The sequence below is a fragment of the Natator depressus genome, chromosome 27 (assembly GCF_965152275.1).
Source record: "Natator depressus isolate rNatDep1 chromosome 27, rNatDep2.hap1, whole genome shotgun sequence".
NCBI lineage: Eukaryota > Metazoa > Chordata > Testudines > Cheloniidae > Natator > Natator depressus.
Genome location: NC_134260.1, coordinates 11,285,645 through 11,309,679, shown reverse-complemented (window position 1 = coordinate 11,309,679; position 24,035 = coordinate 11,285,645). Strand labels below are relative to the sequence as shown.

The window sequence follows — 24,035 nt, the reverse complement described above, 5'->3', positions numbered from 1 at the left end:
GGCCTGGAAAATGGCATGGGGAGAATCAGCTGAGCACAGCCACAAGCTGTGATGTTCTGCAGCTTGCGATCAGTTTCACTGACGTCCGGATCCGACACGCTGTGTTGCTCTTTGATGACAGACTGAGGGATTAACGGGGGCCTGCTGGAGCCCTGGAGGGATACGCCAACAGTGACAAATGCCGCACTTGAACTGCAAGGCCAGCCAGGACGTAACGGCCACCTCCCGGGAGCCCTGGCGAAGCTCTGCATCAACGCGCCTCCCATCCTGTTTCTTATTTCAGCGCACATGCTAGCAGGATCATTCCTTGCCCGGACATGCTCTGGGGTTTGCTTTGGGGACTGTTGATCTTGGCCGAGAGGAAATGTTTCTGTATCAAATAGCTGCCTCATGCGTAGTGATGGGGGCATTGTTGGGCAGGAGCCCATCTTGTCTCTGCCCAGACTATGTTCTGTGCGAGTGACTGTGTGAGCAAAGCAGGCTGGGAAAGGGGGCACAGAACCATGCAGCTGATTTGGAGGGTCAACAGTGGGGCGGGAAGGGGGATGAAAGTAGGAAGTTTAGTTTAAATCTGAATAATCAAGAGCTGAACTCATAATCTTTACAGAGCAAGGGAGTTGCCCAGAGCTGGGCATTCTCAGGGCTATCTCAGAAATCCCTTCTCTGACCTGCACACGCACACATTCCCCCAGAGGGGGAGGAGCAGCAACTAGGGTGGGAGGAAGGTTTTCCTCACAGGGTGTCAATCGGTGGTAGCTGAACAAAAGAGGCAAGGCACAAGGGTTTTGCTTTCAGTTTCATGGCTGCAGCTTCTATGAGATAATACTTGTTATAATAATTAAGGAAAGATGCTTAGTGACTGAGATTTTCTAAGATACCTAAGGGGTTTAGGCACGTGGCTCCTATTAATTTCAATGGGAACGGTGTACCTAAATCCCCAAGGCAGATTTGAAAATCTGAGCTGACACAATGCATTTCATTGTTGAGATCCTTTACTAATATGAGCTGATTAATCCTCCCAGGTCCAGGCCCCAGGAGGTAGCTAAATCAATGTTATCCCCATTTTACAGATGGGGAAACTGAAACACAGAAGGTGTCAGTGTCAGAGCTGGGATTGGAATCCTGGAGTTCCTGTTCTCTGGTCCTGTGCTCAAACTACTAGGGAACCAGAGGGGATGAGTCATCTAACTCTGCAAGTGAAAACACCTGTAACCCTGTAGCTTCACCACTGCTATTGAGACAGCCTCCATCTTGACTGACATCCTGGGGATTGAACCAGGAACTTCCACAACTAAAAGCATGAACTTCTGCAGCTTGAGCTAAAGGGCCAGGCTGCTGTAGCTGGGCCTTGTAACAACTCATATCCTCTGTGGATCAGCACAGACAAGGCTCTGTAACACTCATCGGTGGGTTACACAACCACACATGGGGAATTGTAGATCCTATCCAGTTTTGACAAATTCTTCGGCTTCACAGATCACCTCTAACAGACGTGGTAACTGTCCGGTGAGATCACCTGGCCCAAACTGGCACTCAGTGTGACCACCTGCGCGAGCTGCTATTACAAGCCATTCATGAGCGTGGAGCACAGAGATTGCTCGAGGCTATCTCAGCCATCTACTTAGCATGGCTACATCTCAGCTGTGTCCGCCCAGGGCTGGAGGAAGAGGTGTTCTAAACCCCTCCTGCATAATGGTTCTGGAGGAGACCTGTGGAGAGCTCTTGTGACATATGTCCTGAGAACATTCCTGTTCGTGGAGAGGCCCACTCGAGTAATGCTACAATCTCCAGTGAAGTCACTTGACAGTGACTTCCCGAGGCAAAGCCTGAAAGTCAGCATGACCTTCTCCCTGCAACAAACGACTATGCTAGGCTGTAACTGGCTACAGCTGATAGAGGGGAATGGGAGACGTATCCTGTGCAGAGAGTCCATGGAAAAGGAGCTGGAGGGCCCTTGTTGAACAGAAGAATAGGAGCTATGCCCCAGCTGGGGCTGCAATGAATGTAGAAACCACACCCCAATTCCCCAGAAGGTTCAAGCTTCCTTCGCACAATGCAGATCAGGCTGCACCTCCAGTTGTTCGCTGCTCCTGCCTGCCCCCAACCCCCTTCCGGGCATCATGCTCTAGCATTTCAACTATCTCTATCACATGGCGCCCTGGGACCCCCTTGAAACTGCAGGTTTGGCTTCATTGTCTGAACTGGCCTTGCATTAAGATAACACTAAAGCTGAGCTGTTGAGTTCAGCTCCTGCAGGCACAGCCATGCCCATCACTACTATTACGATTCTTTATCTGTCTTGCATTGTGGTAGGTGCTGTACGGGCACAGAGTACGGTCACGGCTACACTAGAGCATCTGCAGCTGTGCTGCTGTAAGTTCTCTAATGCAGATGCCCCATTGGCTTAATTACTCCAGCCCCGGTGAGCGTCAGTAGCTATTTTGGCAGGAGAAGCTCTCCCACCGACATAGCGCTGTGCACATGGCTTATGTTGATGTAACTTATGTCACTCAGTGGGTTGATTTATTCACCCCCGAGTGACATACGTTATGCCAACATAAGCTTTAGTGTAGACATAGCCTTAGAGACAGACTCTGCTCTGAACAGCTTACAGTCTAAATAGATAAGACAGACAAATGTTGGGAGGGGAAACAGAATGGAAGTGGCTTGCCCAAAATCAGACAGAAATTCAAGGGAAAAGCCATGAAACCCCAGTCTCCTGGTCCAGCATCCTACCCACGGGACCATGCTGTATCCCATTGTAAGAGAGAGAGGACAGAGTCCTGAAATCACAGTTACCCAATACAGAAGATCCCTCCCAGTCTAACTCACAGAGCAATGTTTGCTGCAGGAAGTTACAAGATAGCCTTTCAGCAGCAAACAGCGAGAGTTTATGCAGGAGCAGCTACAATGCACGCAGCTCACCATTCCATCTGCGGATCAAAGGGCTGGGCAGCTTTTATTCCCAAACTGACTGAATAATGATAAATAAATATCAACCAAAATTAGTTAATGCATCTGGAGCATTAAAATACATGAGAAAGCAGGGGTGGAGAGAGAATCAGCGCAAAGACAGGGTTTTAAATGCAACAGCTGGAGGCAACTGGTGCTCAAGAGCAACTCATAAAGGGGCCTGTGGAGTTATTTCCCCATCTGTTACTGTTTCCAACAAAAAATGTCAAACTTGTGCGTGTTGCTGTAAAAATACCTGAGATTCCAACTGTGAGTTGCTTCTACCGTACCTTCAAGGCAACGTTCGCCGGTTGCCTTGAAGCTCCCCATTTTCACAGCAGAAGGAGAGGCAAAGAAACCTTGAGATCTCTTTTGTTTGCCAGATAAAATGATGAACTAACAGTGGCTGCTGAGATTCTGGGTCAATTACAGCTCATTGACTTCTGTGGAGAAGTTTAGGTCTTTTATGCAAGGATGATATTTAATCCTGAATCCCTCCTTTGACCAACAGCTGCAGAGGTGTTACCTGCCTGCTTCATTTTAAGTGGTTTCTTGCAACCTGTGTTAACTCTTTATGCTTAACAATCTGTCCCAATTTGTATTGAGCTGACACACTCTGCTTATCTTTCCCAGACCTGAAGAAGAGCTTTGTGACGCTTGAAAGCTTGTCTCTTTCACTAACAGAAATTGGTCCAATAAAAGATATGACCTCACCCACCTTGTCTGTTATATCGTGGCACCAACACATGGCTACAACAACACTGTAAACAACGCTATACGTTTGTCTTGTGGAACCACAGGAGAAGCTGATTGATTGGGAAGCAGAATGGGCAGGGGGTGGAGATGTTTCCATGGGTTTTCTGGGTGGAAGGATTTTTTTACCCCCAACTGACAGCTTCTGTTCAACACAGCCAAGACCATCTCATACTGTACCTCTGGGAGAAACATAGCCATGGAAATAGTCTATTATCCTTTTCACCAAACTCAAGCCAAGCAATTACTTTGGCAACCGAATTCAAATGCAATCCATCTGCAAATATTTGTTTCCATTCGGAGAAGACAAATTGCTTCCCGTGCAGCCTACCTGGGTTTATCCTACCTTGCAGCAAACCTTTGGTAGTCACTAAGAGACCACTGTGATTAGTGCAGTATCAGTACATAGCTATCAAATGAATCGCTTTCAAAAGGATACCTGAGACTGGAATAAACTGTTCAAACGGACGAACACCCCTTGATGTAAAACAGAACAAGAAGCTGACCCGTTCCAGGACTTAGATCTAGTCCCCAAATGCCCTTACTGTGTGCCAAACCAAAGTTTATTCCTTCTAACCCTTCAGCAGCATTAGGCAGCCCCTGTCTGAGGCAGAAACCCATTTAGAAGATATTTTTATATGAATTGTAAAGACACATTTGAAAACAAAGGTGATCTGGACAGCAACAGGAAGGTGGCTATTCATCCAGGTATCTGTCTGCAGCCAGTCCTTTCTGCTAGGGACCTTGGCATAGTTCCCTAGACCTTCGTTGCGCCTAAGCTCCTGCTTTGGGCTGCCCTTGAATAGCACCTAGAAACAAGTGGTGTATCTGTAATGGGTTATTCTGGTTCTTGCTGTTTGGCTATTAATATGAACAAGTGGCTCAGAGGATGGGTAGTAAGATACGGAGCCTTACACCTTTGATCATCAGTTCTTATTCAGCACAGCATGGTCGTGGCTGACAGTCATTGTCTGTAGGCTATTCCCTGCCCTATGTACAATGAGCTTGGTGGTAACAGATCAGTTTCCTGTAGACAAGGGTCAAAATTTCCAAAATCATTGGCTCGAATCATCCACCCCTTTTCTGGCAGGCTCTGGGCACATCGACTATGAAATTATGCCGACCTAAATTACATCGGCATACAGCCGCAGCAGTAATGAAATAACTTTTGCGTGTCCTTGAGTCTGCAGTGCGCATCCTCCCCAGGAGCACTTGTACTGATTGTACTGTCAGTGTGGGGCATTGTGGGATGGCTTCCGAAAGCCAGTAACAATGAAAGCAATGCAGTGTCTACACTGACACTGCGTCAACCTAACTACAGCGACATTGACTCTACGCCTCTTGTGGAGGTGGAGTTACTAAATCAGCATACATCGGTGGGAGTGAAATTTTAGTGTAGACACTTACTTAGTTAGGTCAGCGTCAGCTGCCTTGCGTTGACCTAACTGTGTAATGAAGACCAGGCTTCAGAAAAGCAGCCAAGGAGTGAATAGGCCATGGAGACAAACTGATGCTTTCACCACAAGAGCTGGGGCCTTTTGTCTTGTCTTTTCCAATGTGTTTGTACTGCAGCCTGCACAATGGGGCCCTGATCCTGACTGGGGCCTCTGGGCACTATGCTGATATAACTAATAATAATTCATTAATCTAGGAATAATGTCAGGATGGGAAAACTTGTACTGCTATCGCCCATGCTGTTCCTGTTTGGGATAAAGGATTCCAGTAACTAAGGCTGCTGCTGGTACCTTTCACCAGCACTGAATTTACTTAACAACAATTAACTAATTAATTAAAAACAAACAACCCCCCTTTCCTGCCCAGCCGCCTGTGTTGACAACTTGTATCTCAAGTTTTAGCACACTGGGCCTGATCCTGAACCACGTGGCTTTGCGATTGGTTTCAGTGGGTGCAAGATCTGGCCCAGCATGAATTGAAACAGCGGCATAGAACATGGGTTTTCTGATGGCAAAGGTAATTTGACTCCTCTATACAGTGGCATTGATGGGTGCTGCTGCACAATGATGGCCCCCGCACAGGCAGCCTTCATACAACTGGTGCAATGCATGATGGTTGGCTGGCTGCCATGAAAATGTATGAGGCCCTCTGAGATTTTCAGTTCTGGGCATCTGGACCAAGAGATTGGAAAAGCAATCCTGGGGAACAGGTACAGAGAACTTATTAAATACCATGCACACCTCCAGCCATTCTCTTCTGTCTCCTTGCCTGTCCTCGGGGCCTTGCAGCCAAAAAGAAATCCCAAACAAATCTGTGCTCATCAGCTGTTTTTTAATTATGCTTCAAGATTGTCTGTTCTTTTTCCGTGCCCCAGTTCCTGCTACAAACTTCTCTGGGTCTCAGCAAATTAATGTTCTCTCTCTCTCTGTGCTTATATTTTAAACAGTGAGATATCACTTTTAACTAAAATAAAACCTTCTGAAAAATCCAGTTGTGGCTTCCAAGGACAGAAGGAAATTAACAACAAAACACTTTCCTTGCATAAGATATTTTGCTCCCTCTTAAAATAAAGGAGGAAATAGAACTCAAAAAGAGATTAATACCTTCCTTTTATTTGTTGGCATTTGAGATTTTAATCAGGTTAATGGTTAACACTGGGTGTACCCATGGAGGAGATCTGGGTCCTATTTATTGGACCTAAAATTACTCTTCCCAGTCTACCAGGAACAGTGGAAATTAACATGCTGGGTGGAATGGAATATCCTCTGTCACTGAACAATGAGCTAAGCAACCCCGGTGATAGGATACAGAGGTGGGGTTAGTTTATGAGACCTGCACACCCTTCAGCTGAACAGAGGTGCTTGATTCAGTGCAGGCCCAAGCTTAACGGGCAGAGAGAAAAAAGGGCTGTATGGAACTGAGCCACCACTGATAATAAAATAAATTCACTTATCCTCCCATTGAGCACTGGTTAACCTCTGTTGGTGTTTTTTCCTCAAAGCCCCAGCTCCTGGAGTCCTGTTATTTCATGAGCTGCTTGGCTCTCAATAATCACGGTTGTGGAATAGAGTTGCCACCTTTAAGGTACAAAAGCTGGGATTTTCCCAAGCCCATAAACTGGACAGCTGCTGTGCATACCAAGCACCTTAACAGATTGCCCGGGACAGCTACCACCAAAAAAAAAAAAGATGGGGGTGGGGGACAATCCTGGGAAAACGGGACAGGCGGCACTCCTGTTGTGGAGAAAAGCAGGGAAACGTGTCCCGAGCGTACGGAGAAGGTGACAAATCAGAAGGCAAATGAGAAGAACGCCAAACGTATCATTGTCTTTAAGAGCCTAGGGGATTGAAAGGCGAGCTCACCGCCTCCAGGGGCCTGGCTCAGGCTGTTGGAGGGCTGGTGAGGGGGACACACGCCCCAGAGGATGCTGCAGTGGCCAAGGCGGGACTGGAGGAGGCGCTCAGCTCTGGAGGGAGGGAGGGAGGGGGGCAGGTGGGTTGGCTCTAGAAATGGGGGGGGGATTTGCAGGTTCTAGACATGGGAACCCCTGCCCCACTTGGGGAGTGAATTGTATCCCCTCCCAGCCACACCTAGGCTCCCCCCACAGCCTCTCCCCACGCGCACGCGCACGGCCCCGCCTCCTTCAGGCGGGGCGCGAGGAGGCGCCTGGAAGCGGGCGCGCTTCTGACGCACACGCGCGCTCGCTCCTTCGGGGCGGCGGTTTCGAGCGAGCGGGCGCGCGCCGTGCCGCGCCGCGTCACGCCGCTGCGTGCGCGCGCCCTCCCGCGGCGGTGCGTGGCGCCGGCCCCCGCGCACGCAAGGCCCAACCCCTTGCCCTCTCTCTCCCTCTCTCTCCGTGCCCCGCCCCCCTCGCCCGACCGTCCTCACTCCTGTGTCGGGAACGCGCCGGGCCGCCCCGACCCTCCGTCTCCGCGGGACTCGCTCGCTGGCCGGGCGGCGCGCGCGCGCGCGGTGGGTCCCCCCGCTGCCTCAGGCCCCCACGCCCCGTCAGGCCGCCCCCTCAGCCCCGCCATGCCGGAGAAGCGGCCCTTCGAGCGGCTGCCGGCCGAGGTGTCCCCGCTCAACTACGGGCTCTGCCTCAAGCCCGACCTCCTCGACTTCACCTTCGAGGGCAAGCTGGAGGCGGCCGTGCAGGTACCGGGCGGGGCGGGGTCGGGCCCCCCCCCCCCCGCGGGAAGGAGGCGGCCTGGGGGGGGCGGCCCGGGGCTCAGAGAGAGGCAGGAGGTCGGGTACGGCGGGGGGGGGCTGGGCCTTGGGTGAGGAGAGCGGGGGGGGCGGGGTGACCACGCGCGGCGGGGAGGAGGGGCGCTGTGGCCCCGCCCTACCCCGGGCCTTACGACTGAGGAACCTTGGGGTCTCCCGTGGGGGGCAGCGCTCTCCACGATGGGGGGGTTGGGGAAGGGATCTACCCCGGTGCGGGGGCGCTCTCCCCCCAGTAAGGGGGCGAGGGGGGCGCTCTTCCCTGGTGGGGGGGGGCTGGTGGCACGCTCTCCCCCCAGTAAGGGATCGTGTGGGGGGGGCAGCTTAGGGGCAGGGTCTGAAGGTCAGCCTTTTGTTTTCCCCTTTGGGGTATTTCTGTATTGGGAGGGTCTGTTCCCTGCCATTTGCTTTTGCTCGGCCCCCCTCCCCCCCCCACATTTCTTGGATGTTTCCCTGTCCGCCTCCCTTTTTCTCCCCAATGTTTCCTTTCAGAGTCAAAGAATCCAAGGTTTCAGAGTAACAGCCATGTTTGTCTGTATTCGCAAAAAGAAAAGGAGGACTTGTGGCACCTTAGAGACTAACCAATTTATTTGAGCATAAGCTTTCGTGAGCTACAGCTCGCTTCCGATGAAGTGAGCTGTAGCTCACGAAAGCTTATGCTCAAATAAATTGGTTAGTCTCTAAGGTGCCACAAGTACTCCTTTTTAAAGAATCCAAGCTCTGCCTTTTTTTGTACGGCTGTTAAAATGTCCAGTGGTAGGTCATAGTCATACTGGGCAAATGGGTGGAGGCTGTAGTAAAGAACAGAATTATTAGACACACAGGTGAACGCGATTTGTTGGGGAAGAGACAACACGGCTTTTGTAAAGGGAAATCATCCCTCACCAATCTATTAGAATTCTTTGAGGCGGGTCAACAAACATGTGGACAAGGGTGATCCAGTGGATATCGCATACTTCGACTTTCAGAAAGCCTTTGACAAAGTCTCTCACCGAAGGCTCTTAAGCAAATGAAGCAGTCATGGGGTAAGAGAGAAGGTCCTCTCATGGATCAGTAACTGGTTAAAAGAAAACAAAGGGTAGGGATAAATGGTCAGTTTTCACAATGGAGAGATATATAGTGGTGTCCCCCAACGACCTTATCTGTACACCAGTAAGAGGTAAACAGTGAGGTGGCAAAGTTTACAGATGTTACAAACTTACTCAAGATAGTTAAGTCCAAAGCAGGCAGGGAAGAGTTACAAAGGGATGTCACAAAACTGGGTGACTGGGCAACAAAATGGGAGATGAAATTCAGTGTTGATAAACGCAGAGTAATGCATATAGGAAAATGTAATCCTAACTATACACACAACATGGTGGGTATAAGTTAGCTATTACCGCTCAAGAAAGAGATTTTGGAGTCACTGTGTATACTTCTCTGAAACCGTCTGCTCAGTGCGCTGTGGCAGTCAAAAAAAGCTAATGTTAGGAACCATTAGGAAAAGGATAGATAATAAGACAGTAAATATCATAATGCCATTATATAAATCCATTGTATGCCCACTTCTTGAATAGTGCATGCAGTTCTGGTCGCTTCATGTCAAAAAAGATGTATTAGAACTGGAATAAGGTGCAGAGAAGGGCAACAGAAATGATTAAGGGTATGGAACAGCTTCCATATGAGGAGAGATTAAAAACAGTGGGACTATTTGGCTTGAAAAAGAGACAACTGAGATGGGATATGATAGAAGTCTATGAAATAATGAATGGTGTGGAGAAATTGAATAGGGAAGAGTTATCTACTGCTTCACCTAACACAAGAACCTGAGGTCACTGAATGAAATTTGTAGACGACATGTTTAAAACAAATAAAAGTTCTTCACACAATGCACAGTCAACCTGTGGAACTTGTTGCTAGGGGAGGTTGTGAAGGCGAAAAGTATAACTGGATTAAAAAAAGAATTAGATAAATTCCTGGAGGATAGGTCCATCAGTGGTTTTTAGCCAAAATGGTCAAGGATGCAACCCCATGTTCTGGTTGTCCTCAAGCCTCTGACTTGCCAGTTGTAGGTACTGTATGACAGGGGATGGGTCGATTGATGATTACCCTGTTCTATTTATTCCCTTTGGAGCATCTGGCTTTGGCCACTGTCGGAAGACAGGTTAATGGGCTAGAGGGACCATTGGTCTGACCCCATATGGCCATCCTTATGTGTCAGGGTTTCCCCTAGTCAGTATTCCAATCCAAAAGGTGCTGCATTTGAGTGGTATTGTATGCATTCAGTCTATGAAGTGGCTTGGAATTATTTGGTTGAAAGCCTTTATGTATAACATTACAAATTCTTCTTTTCCTCTTGGTTAACACCAGGTTGGAAGGTGGGGGGGGGGACGGGGACTGTGGGCCTCCGTATCATGCAGAGCAGAGGTGTCAGTGAAACAAGAGGCTACCCTACCAGTAAAAATGTGTAAACAACCCAAAACACTGAATCTCTCACTTTTTCTGAAAGGCAAAAGCTTTACCATGAGCAGGTTTTCCCTCTGAAGTTAGTTTGAAAATGATGCACATTTGTTAGGTTCTTGCTGGGCTTTCTTTCAAACTGTGCCAGTTTGAAAGAAAGAATGAAAAATATTTGAGGAAGATTGTAAATACCTTGTTTGAAACACACCTATCCCAAAATCCTTTGTCATAAAAAGGAGTTAAAATCTGCCTGTAAACATAATCCTACATGAGTAATAAGGTTGTTAAATATAAAGTATAGAGACTGTGCTTCACCAGACAAGTTCCTGGTGTCTGTGTAGATTGGGAGTGGGCGAAAGGCTCTGAATGATAGTGAATCTTGTGATTTGGCAGGAAGATGACCAATGGTTAAGTAAATTTGCATCATGTGGAATATTGAAATTCTGTATTTGGTGGTTCTCCTTTAGCTCAAGTGCTAGAAATGTGCTACTCGTAGGGTCTTAGGGCCCTGGTTCAAGTCCAGGGCTGGCTTTGGAATTTTGAAAGGCCTTTATTTATTTATTTATTTATTTATTTATTTATTTATTTATTTATTTATTTATTTGCTGGATTTGTTATGCCCTTTGAGGTGCTCTTAAGGTTAGGGTACAGTTCAGAGAGCACTGATCAATGCATTTAGAGAGTGCATCAACTAGTGAAGAAAAAATGTAAAGTAATGTGAATGTTTTGAAGATACGCGTGTTCATTTTCTGAGAATCCTAGATCTTTGTCTAGTCACCAAGTTACAATTGATTTAATACATAGGCACTTATTTTATGGGTCTTGAGTCTTCCAAATTATTTGGATTTGGATTGAGTGTAATAACTGGAACCCCATCACCACCTCCTGAAGGGCTAATATCAGGATTTATTAACAAGAACCCCAGTACTAGCAATGGCTGTGTAGACAGTAGTCTGTGTTAAGGGGTTAAAGAGAAATACTTTCTGACTTGGAGGGTGAATAGTGTAACATTGACACCTGGATGAGTCACTAAGTTAACCATTTGTTTATGAAAGCTTGTGCTACTGTGTACCTCAAGTGTGTCCGTTCTGCCATTTAGTATCCTCAGTAGTGAGCTGTAGAATCAATAATAAATATATAATTCAACTATCCTTTTAAGTGTCAGATTAAAGGTCAGCATCCAGTCAATGAAATTGTTTTTTGAATTTGTAGCAGTAAGCAGGATTTGTTGGTCTTTTGCACAGTATTTCTGTTGGACACTTCTGCCCTGAGCATTTGAGGCTCAAATATGTGTTGCACTTGAAGTCTTGGCTTTGGAACATCAGACTTTTTTGCAAACTTTTAACCATGTAAACTGATTGATAAAAAAAATTTCATTTACTCCACAGAAGTAAATGTTATATTTATGCAGGGTCTTTTCATGTCCGCATCAGAGAGCAGAACCTTTTATGATTCAGTAGTTAAGATTTTGTGGCAATTGTTGATTGAAGCAAATCATGCAATTTCAAAGTCTTGAAAATTACCAGTACTTACATGTAGTCTTTAATTTTGGCACTTCATTGTTAGTTTTTGTGTGTTAGAAAACTTGGCCCTCTTTAGGTTTGCTTGTTATCTGCTCTCTTGTCAAGAAACTACAATGTTATGATCTGTCTCTTGATAAAACTCAAGTTTATAGCCATGTGAAACTAACATATTTTTCAGAGCAGTGACGGAGTTTGTTAATATCTATAACTTAAATAGTAAATTTTCTGTCTGGTTATTCAACATGACTTTTAAATGCTAAAATTTAGCATTTACACAAATACACATATAATTTAGAAGTCTGTAGAGTTCCAAAACAGTCATAAACTGACAATTTATATTGCATTACACTTATATCACACTACAAACAGTGATCCTTAAAAGCATCTTGTGAGGTAGTTCATTTGTTATCCCCCATTTTACAGATGGGGAAGATAAGATGGGCTAACTGATACCCTCTGACTTTAGGAGTATGTCTACACTGCAGTTAGACACCCAAGGCTAGTTCATGCCAGCTGGCTCCATCTAAGGGGCTGTTTAATTGCAGTGAAGATGGGGTGTAGACTCACCTTGGAGGGTCCTAGAACTCAGATCTGAACGTCTACACCACAGTTCGACAGCCCCTTAGCATGAGCCCCATGAGCCAGAGTCAGCTGGCCTGTGGTTTAGCTGGAATTGAAATTAAGGGGGTCTAGCTCCTGGTTCTGTGTTCAGTTCCCTAACCACACTTCCTCTCAATAGTCCAAACTGTTGCAAGTACCTGTTTGTGAACTGTTTTAAATGAACATAATTAATGTTTATTCAGAAAAAGATATGAACTGTCAGATAGTTAAGTCTTCAGTTCATGGAAGTCTCCTGTTGTAACTCTATTTCTAATGATCCAACCATCAACTCAGCACAGTCATTACACAATGTCTAGGTCAATTGAAGTCTATTCTGTTTCCACGTTCCAAAAGGCTTAATGCTGGACCAGGAACAAAGAAGGGATGTACTAACATACTGTTCTTCAGCAGCATCAAATTGAAAAGGCAAATCTGACTTAGCTGTTTGGTTTTGTTGATAGCTGACTCCTAACATTCGATTTCTGATTTAATCCTATAAATTAAAGTTTGTAATGCTGTAGTGCCTCTGAACAATTACCTGTCCAGTTAAGGGTATAACAGCTCAGAGCTTCAGACAGACTTGGGCAGCATGATTCTGCTGGTTTGCACATATTGAAAATTGTAAGCCATCATATTAAACATGGAGAACATCAGCTCATGATAGTTCAGTTTTGTTGTGTATAAACTGCCAGCAAAAGTCTACTTGGCTGCACAATAGGTATCTTCTGCCTAAAAGGCTGGCTGTGCAATATAAAATGGATGGACCTTTTAAATCTCTCCTTTCCCAGTCCCTTTAATATGCCTTCAGGATATTCTGATATATTTAGCAATGTTTTAACCTGATCTGTCGCTTTTTATAGCTTGCTTTTTATAGCTTGCTGTTCGCACTGCTGCTTTTCGTCGTAAAGCTTATGTTGTTCGAGGATGTATGTTTTTTTAACACTCCTGAACAACAGAAGTTTTGACGGCGAAGTGCCAGTGTAGACATACGCTTTGAGTCAGAGTCCAGTATAGCAGTTTGGATTTGTAGTACTCTAATTTAGATCTGAGTTTGAAGATTAAAGGTGTAGTGCACTACGTTTGAATCTGTTTATATTTCACCGTCAGGGGTCCCTGCTATTACTCTCTATTCCTCCTGCTTTTCAAAACTGGCAAAACCCCTTATTTCTCAGTTCTGTGCAATGCTATAATTCATCAGACTAAACAGTTATCCTTTGTTATACATTAAAAAGACACTTGCATAGGGATTGTGTAAACTTAAACATTTCTGAAGTGTGTGAATGCTATAGGAAAATAGTGGAATCAAGTGCTGATTGAAATATGAAATAGCTTTTTATAGCAGAGCAATACTGTGTTCAGTATTAGAAGATTTACTACTTGGCTACCATAATCCAATCTAGATGTAGGTGAATAAAAATGTAGTTACCTAGATAAGGACTAATAAATGTAACTGCTGCTGCTTTTCTCTCATTGACATGATTGATCTTTCAGTTCTAAGAAAGATCTCTCTGTGTATTTGTTTACATTCTAGGCTCTGAACTAGTTTTCATATTTCTGAAGAGTAAAATACTAATCAAATGTTTGGCAGACTCTGAGGACTGAGTACATGCTTGTTGGAATGTTATATTTAGAATAACCATCGGACAACTTTAAATTACCAGGTTTTATTTATCTAGTGTTAACAAACTGTACAGTACGCAGAAAGAGTCCATGCACCAAAGATTTTACAAGCTAAGATATTAGTGGTATTAAAAAGAGGCTTCTGATGAATAAAACTTGAGACTGAAGTTCAAGTGGATTCAGATGCCATCAGAACTATCCAGATGTCTTGTTTTTTAATTGCTGTAAATAGTACAGACATCCTAAAGAGGTTTCTTTTCCTCTACTCTTCTGCTTCAGTACCTAATCCAAAAAATTCTGAACATCTTCAACTCATATTTGGAACAGTTATGAAAATATCTATGTTCACAAGTTTCAGACTTTCAGAATTATGGTTTAGGTGAGGTAATCTGTAACTGACTTTTCCTGTGCCCCACCTATTAGTGTGTTAAACATGGGTACATCTATGTTAAATTTGATCTGAACACCAGGAAGCCTTGGCGATGGGAGTTATAAAAAAGTGTATGGGGGGGGATGGAACCCTCAATGCTCTTTGATCTTTGAAACTAAAACTATACATAAGCATTTTAAAATACATCTGAATTAAAGGATAAAAAAACTGGACACTTTCAGAGTCAAATCTTGCCATACTGTCTAATTTTTCCCTTGTAATGAATTGTGGAATGGCTTGACTTTTAAAGTTTTGAATGCAGTTGGGCTTTCTGGTTGGCAAAGTCCAATAAATGCAGTTCAGACTTTATTGATTATTATGTAATGGAAACTATAAAAGGATTCCATGAGCCAAGCTTCCTTGATAGTTAAGTTACTTAGCCTCTATGCAGTAATTGTCCACAGACTCACTGCCTTTCTTCCCTTATTACTCAAGGACGCAAGCTGTTCAATGATCACTATTCTTTGTGCTAAGGTAGTTTGATATGGATGATAGCCAGTGTGTTATCCTTTACCCTTTTCAGTTCTGAATGAGGTGCCTGATATGTCTAGTTCCCTTCTATTCCAATGAAATTGGTCATTTTTGCAGTAGCATGAACTTTTTATTTTAAATTGCTGCTGGTTTACATGACTATTTTGACTTCAGTGAAAGTATTATCTCTGAATTTTCAGATCTTTGCAATGTCTAATTTGGACAATGAAAAGTAAAATTTCAGGTAGTCTTAGTCTCTGCATCCTTTTTTGAGAGTGAAATTTATAGACCCCTCCAAATTAATTGTGGATGCAAATATGAGCAAGTAGACACTCCTCTTCAGATATGTACACCATTTTGAAAATGAATCCCCCAAGGAAAACTTAAGAAAACAGTTAAATTTTTACTGGTATTTGAAGAGGTGAAATTGAACTGGCTTTGAGTTTGAGTTCAATAAAACAATTATAACTATTCTTCCTCTGAGAACATGGAAAAGCAATTGTTGTTTCCATTGAGACTTCATATGGTTAATATATCTGGGACATCAACAAGCCAGTTCAAGTTGGTAACAGAGAGGTGGGGAAACTTGTGCTTCAAAACATTAAACTTTGATCTCCCACTTGGGTCGATGGAATTCTCGTCTCCAGAGAAATAAACATGGTGGGGGGAGCAGGAGGAGGACTGGAGGAGGGCTTCACCTTTCCCTGTTGTTAGGCTACAGCCAGTAGCAAGATAGTAGACAGACTGTTAGTCTGTTCCAGGATGGCTATTCTGGAGGGATCTGCTGGGTATTTAAACTCCAGCACCCATCTCATCTCAGTTTTATTGCAAGTGTTTTTATTTTGGTTATTGTTGGCCCTGTAGTTACTACTTTTCTTCTCTCCATCTTTTTCTTGTACTGAATGTCCTTGATCAACCTGATCTGTTTGAAGGACAGCTTAATTATGTTGTACAGCTGTGTGGAGCAAGGGTGACACTTCACATATTTATAATCTTGGAAATGAATGTACCGCATCCATCAAGAGTGCTTTTTGCCTTCTTAACTTGATTGTGTTCATGAATACAAACTACTACATGAGCAGAAAAGGTGTCTTCCAGAAAGCAAACTTCTCAAGCTTATAAACTGTGTTTTCTAAGAATTCACTTAAATACATAGTTTTTATTAAAAGGTATCAGTCTCCATAAGGCACTATGAATGTCTGATAAATTTAAGATTTAGGTTCTGGCAAAGTAGAAATGGTTAAACGTGGAGTGTTTTGCATGGATTTTGTCATTCTGCCTCGTCTTTAAGGATTGTTGAAGACTTGTTAAAGATGTAGTTGAGTCCTACTTTTTTTTAATAGAATTGGGGGGAGGCTCCCTGAGAACCTGCTTCCCTGTCTGAAGATTTTTTTTAACTGTGCTGTGTAATTATAGCATCACAAGTGTACTCTCTAATTCTTGGTGCATAGTCATATTAATTTGCTGATTTCACCTGATATTTGTGGGGGCTGATAGAGTAAACATCACATGTTAACGGTTAACCTGATTCCTGTAAATGTTTTCCAGCACTTTGCACCCTTTTGTAAAACTGGCTTGTGTTTGCAGGAGGCAAGGGAAATCTAAAAATAGTGCGTCCTCACAAAGATTTGACGAAGTCGTCTCCAATAAATCCTAACCTCTACTGTATTTCAGGCACTGTGTTCTAATGAAAACAGTTCTGTGTGTTTAGAGCTATTCAGAACTTTTAAAGTTGAAGACTTCTTGTTAAATTTGGAATTTTCTGAACTTTGGATAGCTCTTTCGTGTATTGTTCCACTTTTAAGATCTCAACTAGCTGAGGAATTTGGACTAGTAGGTTGAATAATAAGGGTCTTCCAATTTAGTACCATTTAGAAAAAAGTTTTTACACCATCTAGTTTTTTCTGAAAACCAGATTGACTGTGTCCCTTCATTTTTTTTTTAAACCTAAATAAGAAATTTCCTTTCATAATCTCATGCTGAAATCTGTGTTGGTTATGAAGGTTATATTTATGGGAGGGGATGTAGAACCTCCTGAGTTGTACACAATATGGAAAATATTAGCTCTTTGCCAGATCTAGATCATGTCACTTTAGCTGTTACGTTTGTTTAGTTTCATATCATGGAAATATGTTTCTTGGTACTTTGATACCACATTACATTTACTGGGTGATATTGTTGGGTTATTTTATGCCCAGTGAGATTAAAAGGCAACATATCAAAATCTGACAGAAGGAAATACTCTCTTTACACAATACACAGTTCTGTGGAGCATACTGCCACAGTGTGATTGAGGCAAAGCTTTGTAGTATGCACAAAATAATTATGCATTTATTAAAATATTTATAATTACACTAGTTAGGATAAAAGAGTGTAAAGAATATTATCCCCTTTTGCCTCAGGACTAAGCCAGTCGCTAACTACTTATGGTTAGGATGAAACTGCCTCAGTAGGTGTTTTGTGTATTTTTCTATCATGCAGGTTTATACACTTTCTTCTGAATAATCTGTTACTAGCCACTGTGGGAGACGAGCACTTCCTAAAAACTTCCAATTTTATTTTGTCCAGAATTGTACTCATTTTGTAGTAGCCTGGTATTTAATTTGGGTATCTCTCTATTCAAGCTTTTGCATCCAAGTGAGATGTTGTAGAAGTGAGGCACTTTATTATATTGGTAGCCAGCCATTTAAAAAATAAACAATGTGTATACAGACATAAGTTGTCAGAAGATAACTTTTTACTAGAAGTTAAAGGCTACTACCCTTTTAGCAGATGTTCCTGTACTATGAAGTTCTTGTGTAATTTTTAAATACTGTTGACAGTGTAAGATGTTTTAGCTCATCTTCAGTAGTTGTACTCTCCACTTTTACTGTAATCCATTATTGCTTATTACTAACTGGGAAGATCTCTAACTTCCCTATTTATTATTTGCATGGGGACAGTGCTTAGAAACCCCAGTAAAGGACCACGGCCCCATTGTGCTAGTGTCCTCTACAAATTTAATACAGATCCCTGTCCCCCAAAATTTATAATCTGAGTAATAATAAATAGGTTGAAATGGTCTGAATGTAATGTAAATATGCATGTTCTAGTAAATGATTTTATGGAAGAAAAAGAGAGGATGTGGTGGTATATTTTTTCTTAGTAGCTACTTCGTTGCAATATTTCATCTAATTCCAAATGACTCATGATGTCAGATTAAATGAAGATACAAAGTGAATACCAAGCAAAAGATAATGTTAAAGGGGAATGTGTATGAGCCTTTCATGACACTTGCTGATAGAACTTCTTTTGCAGGTGAGACAGGCAACCAATCAAATTGTGATGAATTGTGCTGACATTGACATTATTACTGCCTCCTATGCACCAGAGGGAGATGAAGGTAAGAACTACTCTTGATGCAGTTTGTTACATGTTCCCTCTCAATGCTTTTGACACTGGAAGTTCCGTCACTCACAGGGTGAGCACTGTCACAAGACTTTCTTAGCTGTTGCACCAAACTCTAGTCTACTTTAATTTGCTGTGCATAGATTTTAAATGTGTAATGTAGTGGATGTTCTTAATTTGATTTGCAGATTCTTCATTGGGACTCCTAGTTCTGAAATGGGGGGAAAATACGGTAAATGTTGGGTAGTAGGCAGATACTACTTTACCAGCCCTGAATAGGAAAGTGGCAAAAAAGAAGAGGTAGATACTCTCTTTTTCCTTGTTGGTGGATTCAAAAGGGATACATAGAAAGAAGTCCTATTATTTGAGCATTTATTTAAATGGGTGAGTGAAAGAGCTGAGATTACAAATAATTTTATGCTTTTAGAGTTTAGGTGTTAGTCCAAAGCTGAAGTTTAATTCCTCTACACACTGTGTTTAAAAAAATAGTCTATTTTAATTTGCACAAAAAAGGAAATTGAGTTGTAGCTGGAATTCTACCCTGTTGTGCTTTAGCATTTCAGCTCAAGGGATGTTTAAGGTTGACTGTTCTGACACTTTGTTATCCATTTATGTAAGACCATAGTGAGACATGGTCTTTACTGTGAGGCGTGTGCAGTTCAACACAAATGACAAAACATGGGGTAACAGTGCAGGTAAGGGAGGTGTGGTAGAATCAATGGTCAGATCAGTGTAGGAAAGATTCATGGGCAAAGGTGGGAAAAAGGCATTTAGTATATGCGAGTGAGAGTGTTCCAAGCATAGGAGCAACATGATTAGAAGGCATGAATCTCAGCGGATATAGGAGACAACAGGAGTATTTAGAAGTCCCAGCTGGGAAGAAATAAGACCAGAGAAAGGTGGAGATGAGATTACATAGGGCCTTAACACAGAGGACTGGAACTTTCAATTGATATGGAAAGACGGGAAGCCAGTGAAGAGATTCAAGATTACAATGTGTGTAACGTGGTCAAGGTGGTGAGAGAAGATGATTTCAGGAATGGTGTTTTAAATAGATTGGAGGATGGAGAGAAATTATAGTAATGAGAGCATGAGATGACCTAGGTGTGGACAGTATGGTCCTTGATATAGAAATGCTTAGCTTAGTATGCAGTAGATTTACAAAATAAGGGGAGTTAAGGATGTTTTAATAACTTGTTTGTGAGCTCTTAATGTTTTTAATGGAATCTTTAATAGTACAAACATGATACACAGCGGGCCAAATAGCTGCTAAGAGTGCATTTTAAATTCTCCAGCCCGTAAAAAACCTCTGCAGAACTTTCCGAAGAGAACGCTATGATAGTGATGTCAATGAAATTTTGTTATGAATAGAATGAGCTACTGTGGGTTTGGATTTGGAAGATGTTCTTTTAAATAGGTTAAAATTTTCTTAGCATCTTCAGTTGTTGGATAAATGAAAGGGAGTTGGTGGGATGGGACCTATTACATTTTTTAATACTTAAGAAAAATTGAAGCTTAAAATTCTCCTGACTAGGTTTAGATAGGGAAAGCTTATGTTCCGTCTGCAGTGATGTACCAGGAAAAGATTTACTGAAGTGTCCATTATATATGTCAGAAGTGCAGGTTTTTGTGTGACCAGAGGAACATCCACGAGCAGGCTTTGTTTTTAATTTGGTTTGATTTTTGTCTTCGGTGTGGTGACATTTTCTGCAAACATCAGGAAAGTAACTAGAGGACCTCCCAGTGTTGGCTGTCAACAGCTGAATAGTGCCCAGGCAGATAAGGCTGTAAGGAAGTAGTTTTCAATGGATATGTTTTGAGAAAGTGGAACTTAATGCAGGAAGTTCAGTGGGCAGTGAAAGAACAAGACTGTGGTGCAGGGAGCATTGTCAAACAATTTGGAATCTGTCCATTCAGACTTGATGATGGGAGAATGCAGGGCTAGCTTCTTCCAGATGCAAGGTTTAATTCAGGCTATGGGGCTATATCCTGCCTCTGATCCTGCATAGATTTCACAAACTTTTTATCCCACAGGACAACATTGCACACTGTCATTAGTGATCTTTAGACTCATTAGACACACTATATTGCTAGCATTCCTGAAGCTGTGCATCATGCTTGTGGTGAGGAGGTGAAGAGATTGATGACAATGACAGAAGATGTAGAATTTATCCTACCTAACAAAACCACCACATGTACATGCTGCCTCTTGAAAAGTCTGTTCCAGTACTGGGGAAATGGCAGGACCAAGCAGGAAAGGCTGAATCCTGGCTCCAAAAACCTTGTCTTCCCACAAAATTAAAGTGAAGCCCAAGAGATTTAAAATTTTGCACCTCCTTTTTTTAGTTATTGCCCCCTATTTGCCATACTTTGAAATGAACCTCGTAGAGTTTCCCTGTGACATCCATTTTATACTGTTTCAATGTTGGTATCCTTACTGGATAGCTTGAAATACCAGTAGCAGAACTTAGTATAGAAAATTATCATTTAAAATAATTGATGTTCTGTCCTTCTGTAGTTTTCATAATCAAGGAAAATAGAAAAGAAATGTCTGTGGCTAAAACACTTCATCCTGAGTTTTAATTACTTTGACTGTGGTAAACTGTGGCAGCGTAAATACATAGCTTTGTTACATAGAAAATGCATTCCTAACAAGGTTTATTTCTTATACTCTGGCTATTTCTTTATAGGGTTAAGGCATTTAAGTCAGTTTGGTAGGCTGCCAAATAGTAATGGAGTTAAAAGTAAAATTGCATGGAATTGGCAGGCCATTTGTAGAGGTTCTTTTCTGGCACCTGTTGCTGTTACTTAGAAGTCTGTCTTACTAGTGGTGCTATTGTGATAATGTGCGTTGCTTTTACATGATATTTGTTTGATCACAAATACAAAATATTGTACTAGAAAGGGATGCAAATATAAAACAAATCAATTGAACTTTTGCTACTAATACAAACATTTTACAAGGGTCAATATAAATATTATGTATTAGATTTTAAAACAAGAATTATAGGAATCTTTGTAAGATCAGTAAACTTTCTCCTTTACAGGCTGCAGTGAGGAATTGCTACCCATTTTAATTCTATAACTCTGGGGAAGAATTTCTACTTGATGTATACATTGTTAAATGTGAGCCGAGATAATGTCTTATCTCCTTTTAAAGTGTGGTTCTACGCTGAAAAGTAACAGTGTAGAAATAGCACTTTCTCAACAAATCTGTGAACTTGCCACATGTACCAACTAACGTATACTGGAACCATGATGCTCAGTTTAGAGTTACTCTGAATTTTCTATTACAAACTCTTCCTTTACTTCAGTGAGTTTTCTTTCATGACTTGATTATTTGTTGCCTTCTAGATTCCTGGGCCTATACTTTTTTTGGTGTTTGGCATAATTTTTATTATACATGGCCATTACTTCTGGTTAAGGTGAATAGTTATGCATTAGCCGTATTAGCTTTGTCCAAATGAATGGCCATGCTCTGCTAAATAAGGGATTAAGAAAACAAGTGTAACTAGCTGGCTCTTTAAGTTAAATTTCAGGGGATTGTATTTTACTCATATTTAATATTGGATATTAAGTAGTTTGATTTCCCTGCAAGTCTGCATTTTCAGGAGGTGTGAAATTATCTGCTGAAGTCATAATCATTGGCTAATTATTTTTCACCTTCATTTAGCTTGGAGAGCATTTTGGATATTTCACGGATTACAAGCAACTCGTTATTAAAGACATGAATGTTGAGGTGCTTGGAGGGTAATAATCACAATTTCACATACAGAATTGCAAACAGACTTAGTGTTATCTGTTAATTTTACCAAATAATTGAGTGAGCACTACCATTCTATTTTAGCATTGCAATTTTTCTATATACAATTTTTGAAAAAAATGTTGCCAGCTGACTCCTTATTTGAATTTTTTGCCGCTTGATGTTTGCCACCTCAGTCTTTTCAGTCCCACAGGAAGTTAGTGAACCACCACTAATAGGATGCAGGACCTGATTAAGGCATTCCTAGATCCCCAGTCAATATGATTATATCAGAATATCAACTATCTTTTAAAAACAAAAATTAAGTGTCTGGTAGTTGTGAACAGCTTGGCAATATGCAGTGATACCTGCTTGAGTCTGCAGATAATTTGAACTGAGAAGCGTGAACCACCTTGTGCATTTCAAAGGAGTGTTAACTTAAAAACCTAATGCTCTGAAGGGCCTATCAACACCACCCCAATAGATGACTCTATCATAGAATCATAGAACTTGTCTGTCCTTTGGAGGTGGAGAGGGGAAATTGTGGGAAAGGCATTGGAGCACTATGAGCACTTGAGTGCTCTTGTCCATCCTCACGTTCTAGCCCTTGCTAAAGCAGTTTGGGCTTTAACCATGCCCCCCCAGCTGTGCATGCAAGCACAGGTTTCAAGTGCAATTAAGCATATGGATGAGGGTGGATAGTAGCAGGGTTTGGGCAAAAACACATGTAGGAGCACATGCTAAAACGACAGACATACTCTGTGTGCTGAGGGCCCTGGATTGCCTTAATCTGGACCTGATGGGATGAGTGGGATGCTGTGATGCTTAAGAATTTTTGTGAAGGAGAAAGTAGTACTTCTTTTAACTAATTTAGTTGCATAAAAACCAATGAAACTTTGTGAAAATCACCAGAAAACTCTCCATAAATCACATTGCTGGAGGTCAATGATTAATGCTGATGACTGAGGAAGTACAAGATGTCAAGTTCTTGCATCTGTGAAACTTAAACTCCAGAAGAGGGTAGATGAGGAGCTTTGAATTCTCTTTCTGCTCTGGCAGATTGCTTGGGCACACCTTTAATGAAAGGCTGAAGTTTGTCCACACTGTGCTAGCAACAGTGTTTAAAAATAGTTCCCTGCACAGTTTTGAGAAACACTGGGCTTTTCAGGATTCCCAGTATGGTGTTTTTGAGCTTGCCCAAACCATTTTATTGACAGATTAAGTTTTGTAGTTAAGTATGAATATAAATAATGTTTAAAACATGGAACCCGCTGACCTCATTTACCCATGCATTAAAACAATATTAGCCATAGTTAAGGCTACGATTCTTCCCCCCCACCTAGCCCTGCCCCCCAGTTATTTTTAGTAAAGTCACGGCTTATGCTCAAATAAATTTGTTAGTCTCTAAGGTGCCACAAGTACTCCTTTTCTTTTTGCAAATACAGACTAACTTGGCTGCTACTCTGAAACTGGACAAGTCACAGGCTTCATGAATTTTCGTTTATTGACCGTGACCTGTCCGTGACTTTTACTAAAAATAACCATGACAAAATCTTAACCAAAAAGAAAAGGAGTACTTGTGGCACCTTAGAGACTAACCAATTTATTTGAGCATAAGCTTTATTATATGTCGGTATCTAAAATCTTAACTGTAGCCATAATAGCTAAAAAAAAAAAAAATGATTTCGGTAACGTTTTTAGACAACTTACTGTGCTGGGCTAAATCATAGTAAAAGTGTTTGTTCGAAACTTCAGTTAGAATTGTCATGGTTTGTCCCTCTCCACCCTGGTCTGCAATTTTATATTAAAGCCATTTAACCATGAAACTGTTTCATATTGTGCCCCATGTGCTAAATGTTCTGCAGAGCAAGAAGAGATGGGTCATGTCCCAAGGAGTGTGTGTTAAAACCACTCAGATAACCTGTTTTTTCTACAAGTGTGG

General features: G+C 42.2%; 1 protein-coding gene across 1 annotated transcript in view; it reads left to right on the top strand.

Moving 5' to 3' along the window:
• The first annotated feature begins 7,626 nt into the window (after positions 1–7,626).
• NPEPPS (aminopeptidase puromycin sensitive) overlaps positions 7,627–24,035 on the top strand; it is a 61,242-nt gene continuing 44,833 nt past the window's right edge. The window contains exons 1-2 of the mRNA XM_074940921.1: positions 7,627–7,815; positions 18,262–18,346. Coding sequence (XP_074797022.1) covers positions 7,693–7,815; positions 18,262–18,346 — 208 coding nt within the window. The 5' untranslated portion in view covers positions 7,627–7,692. The remainder of the gene's footprint in view (positions 7,816–18,261; positions 18,347–24,035) is intronic.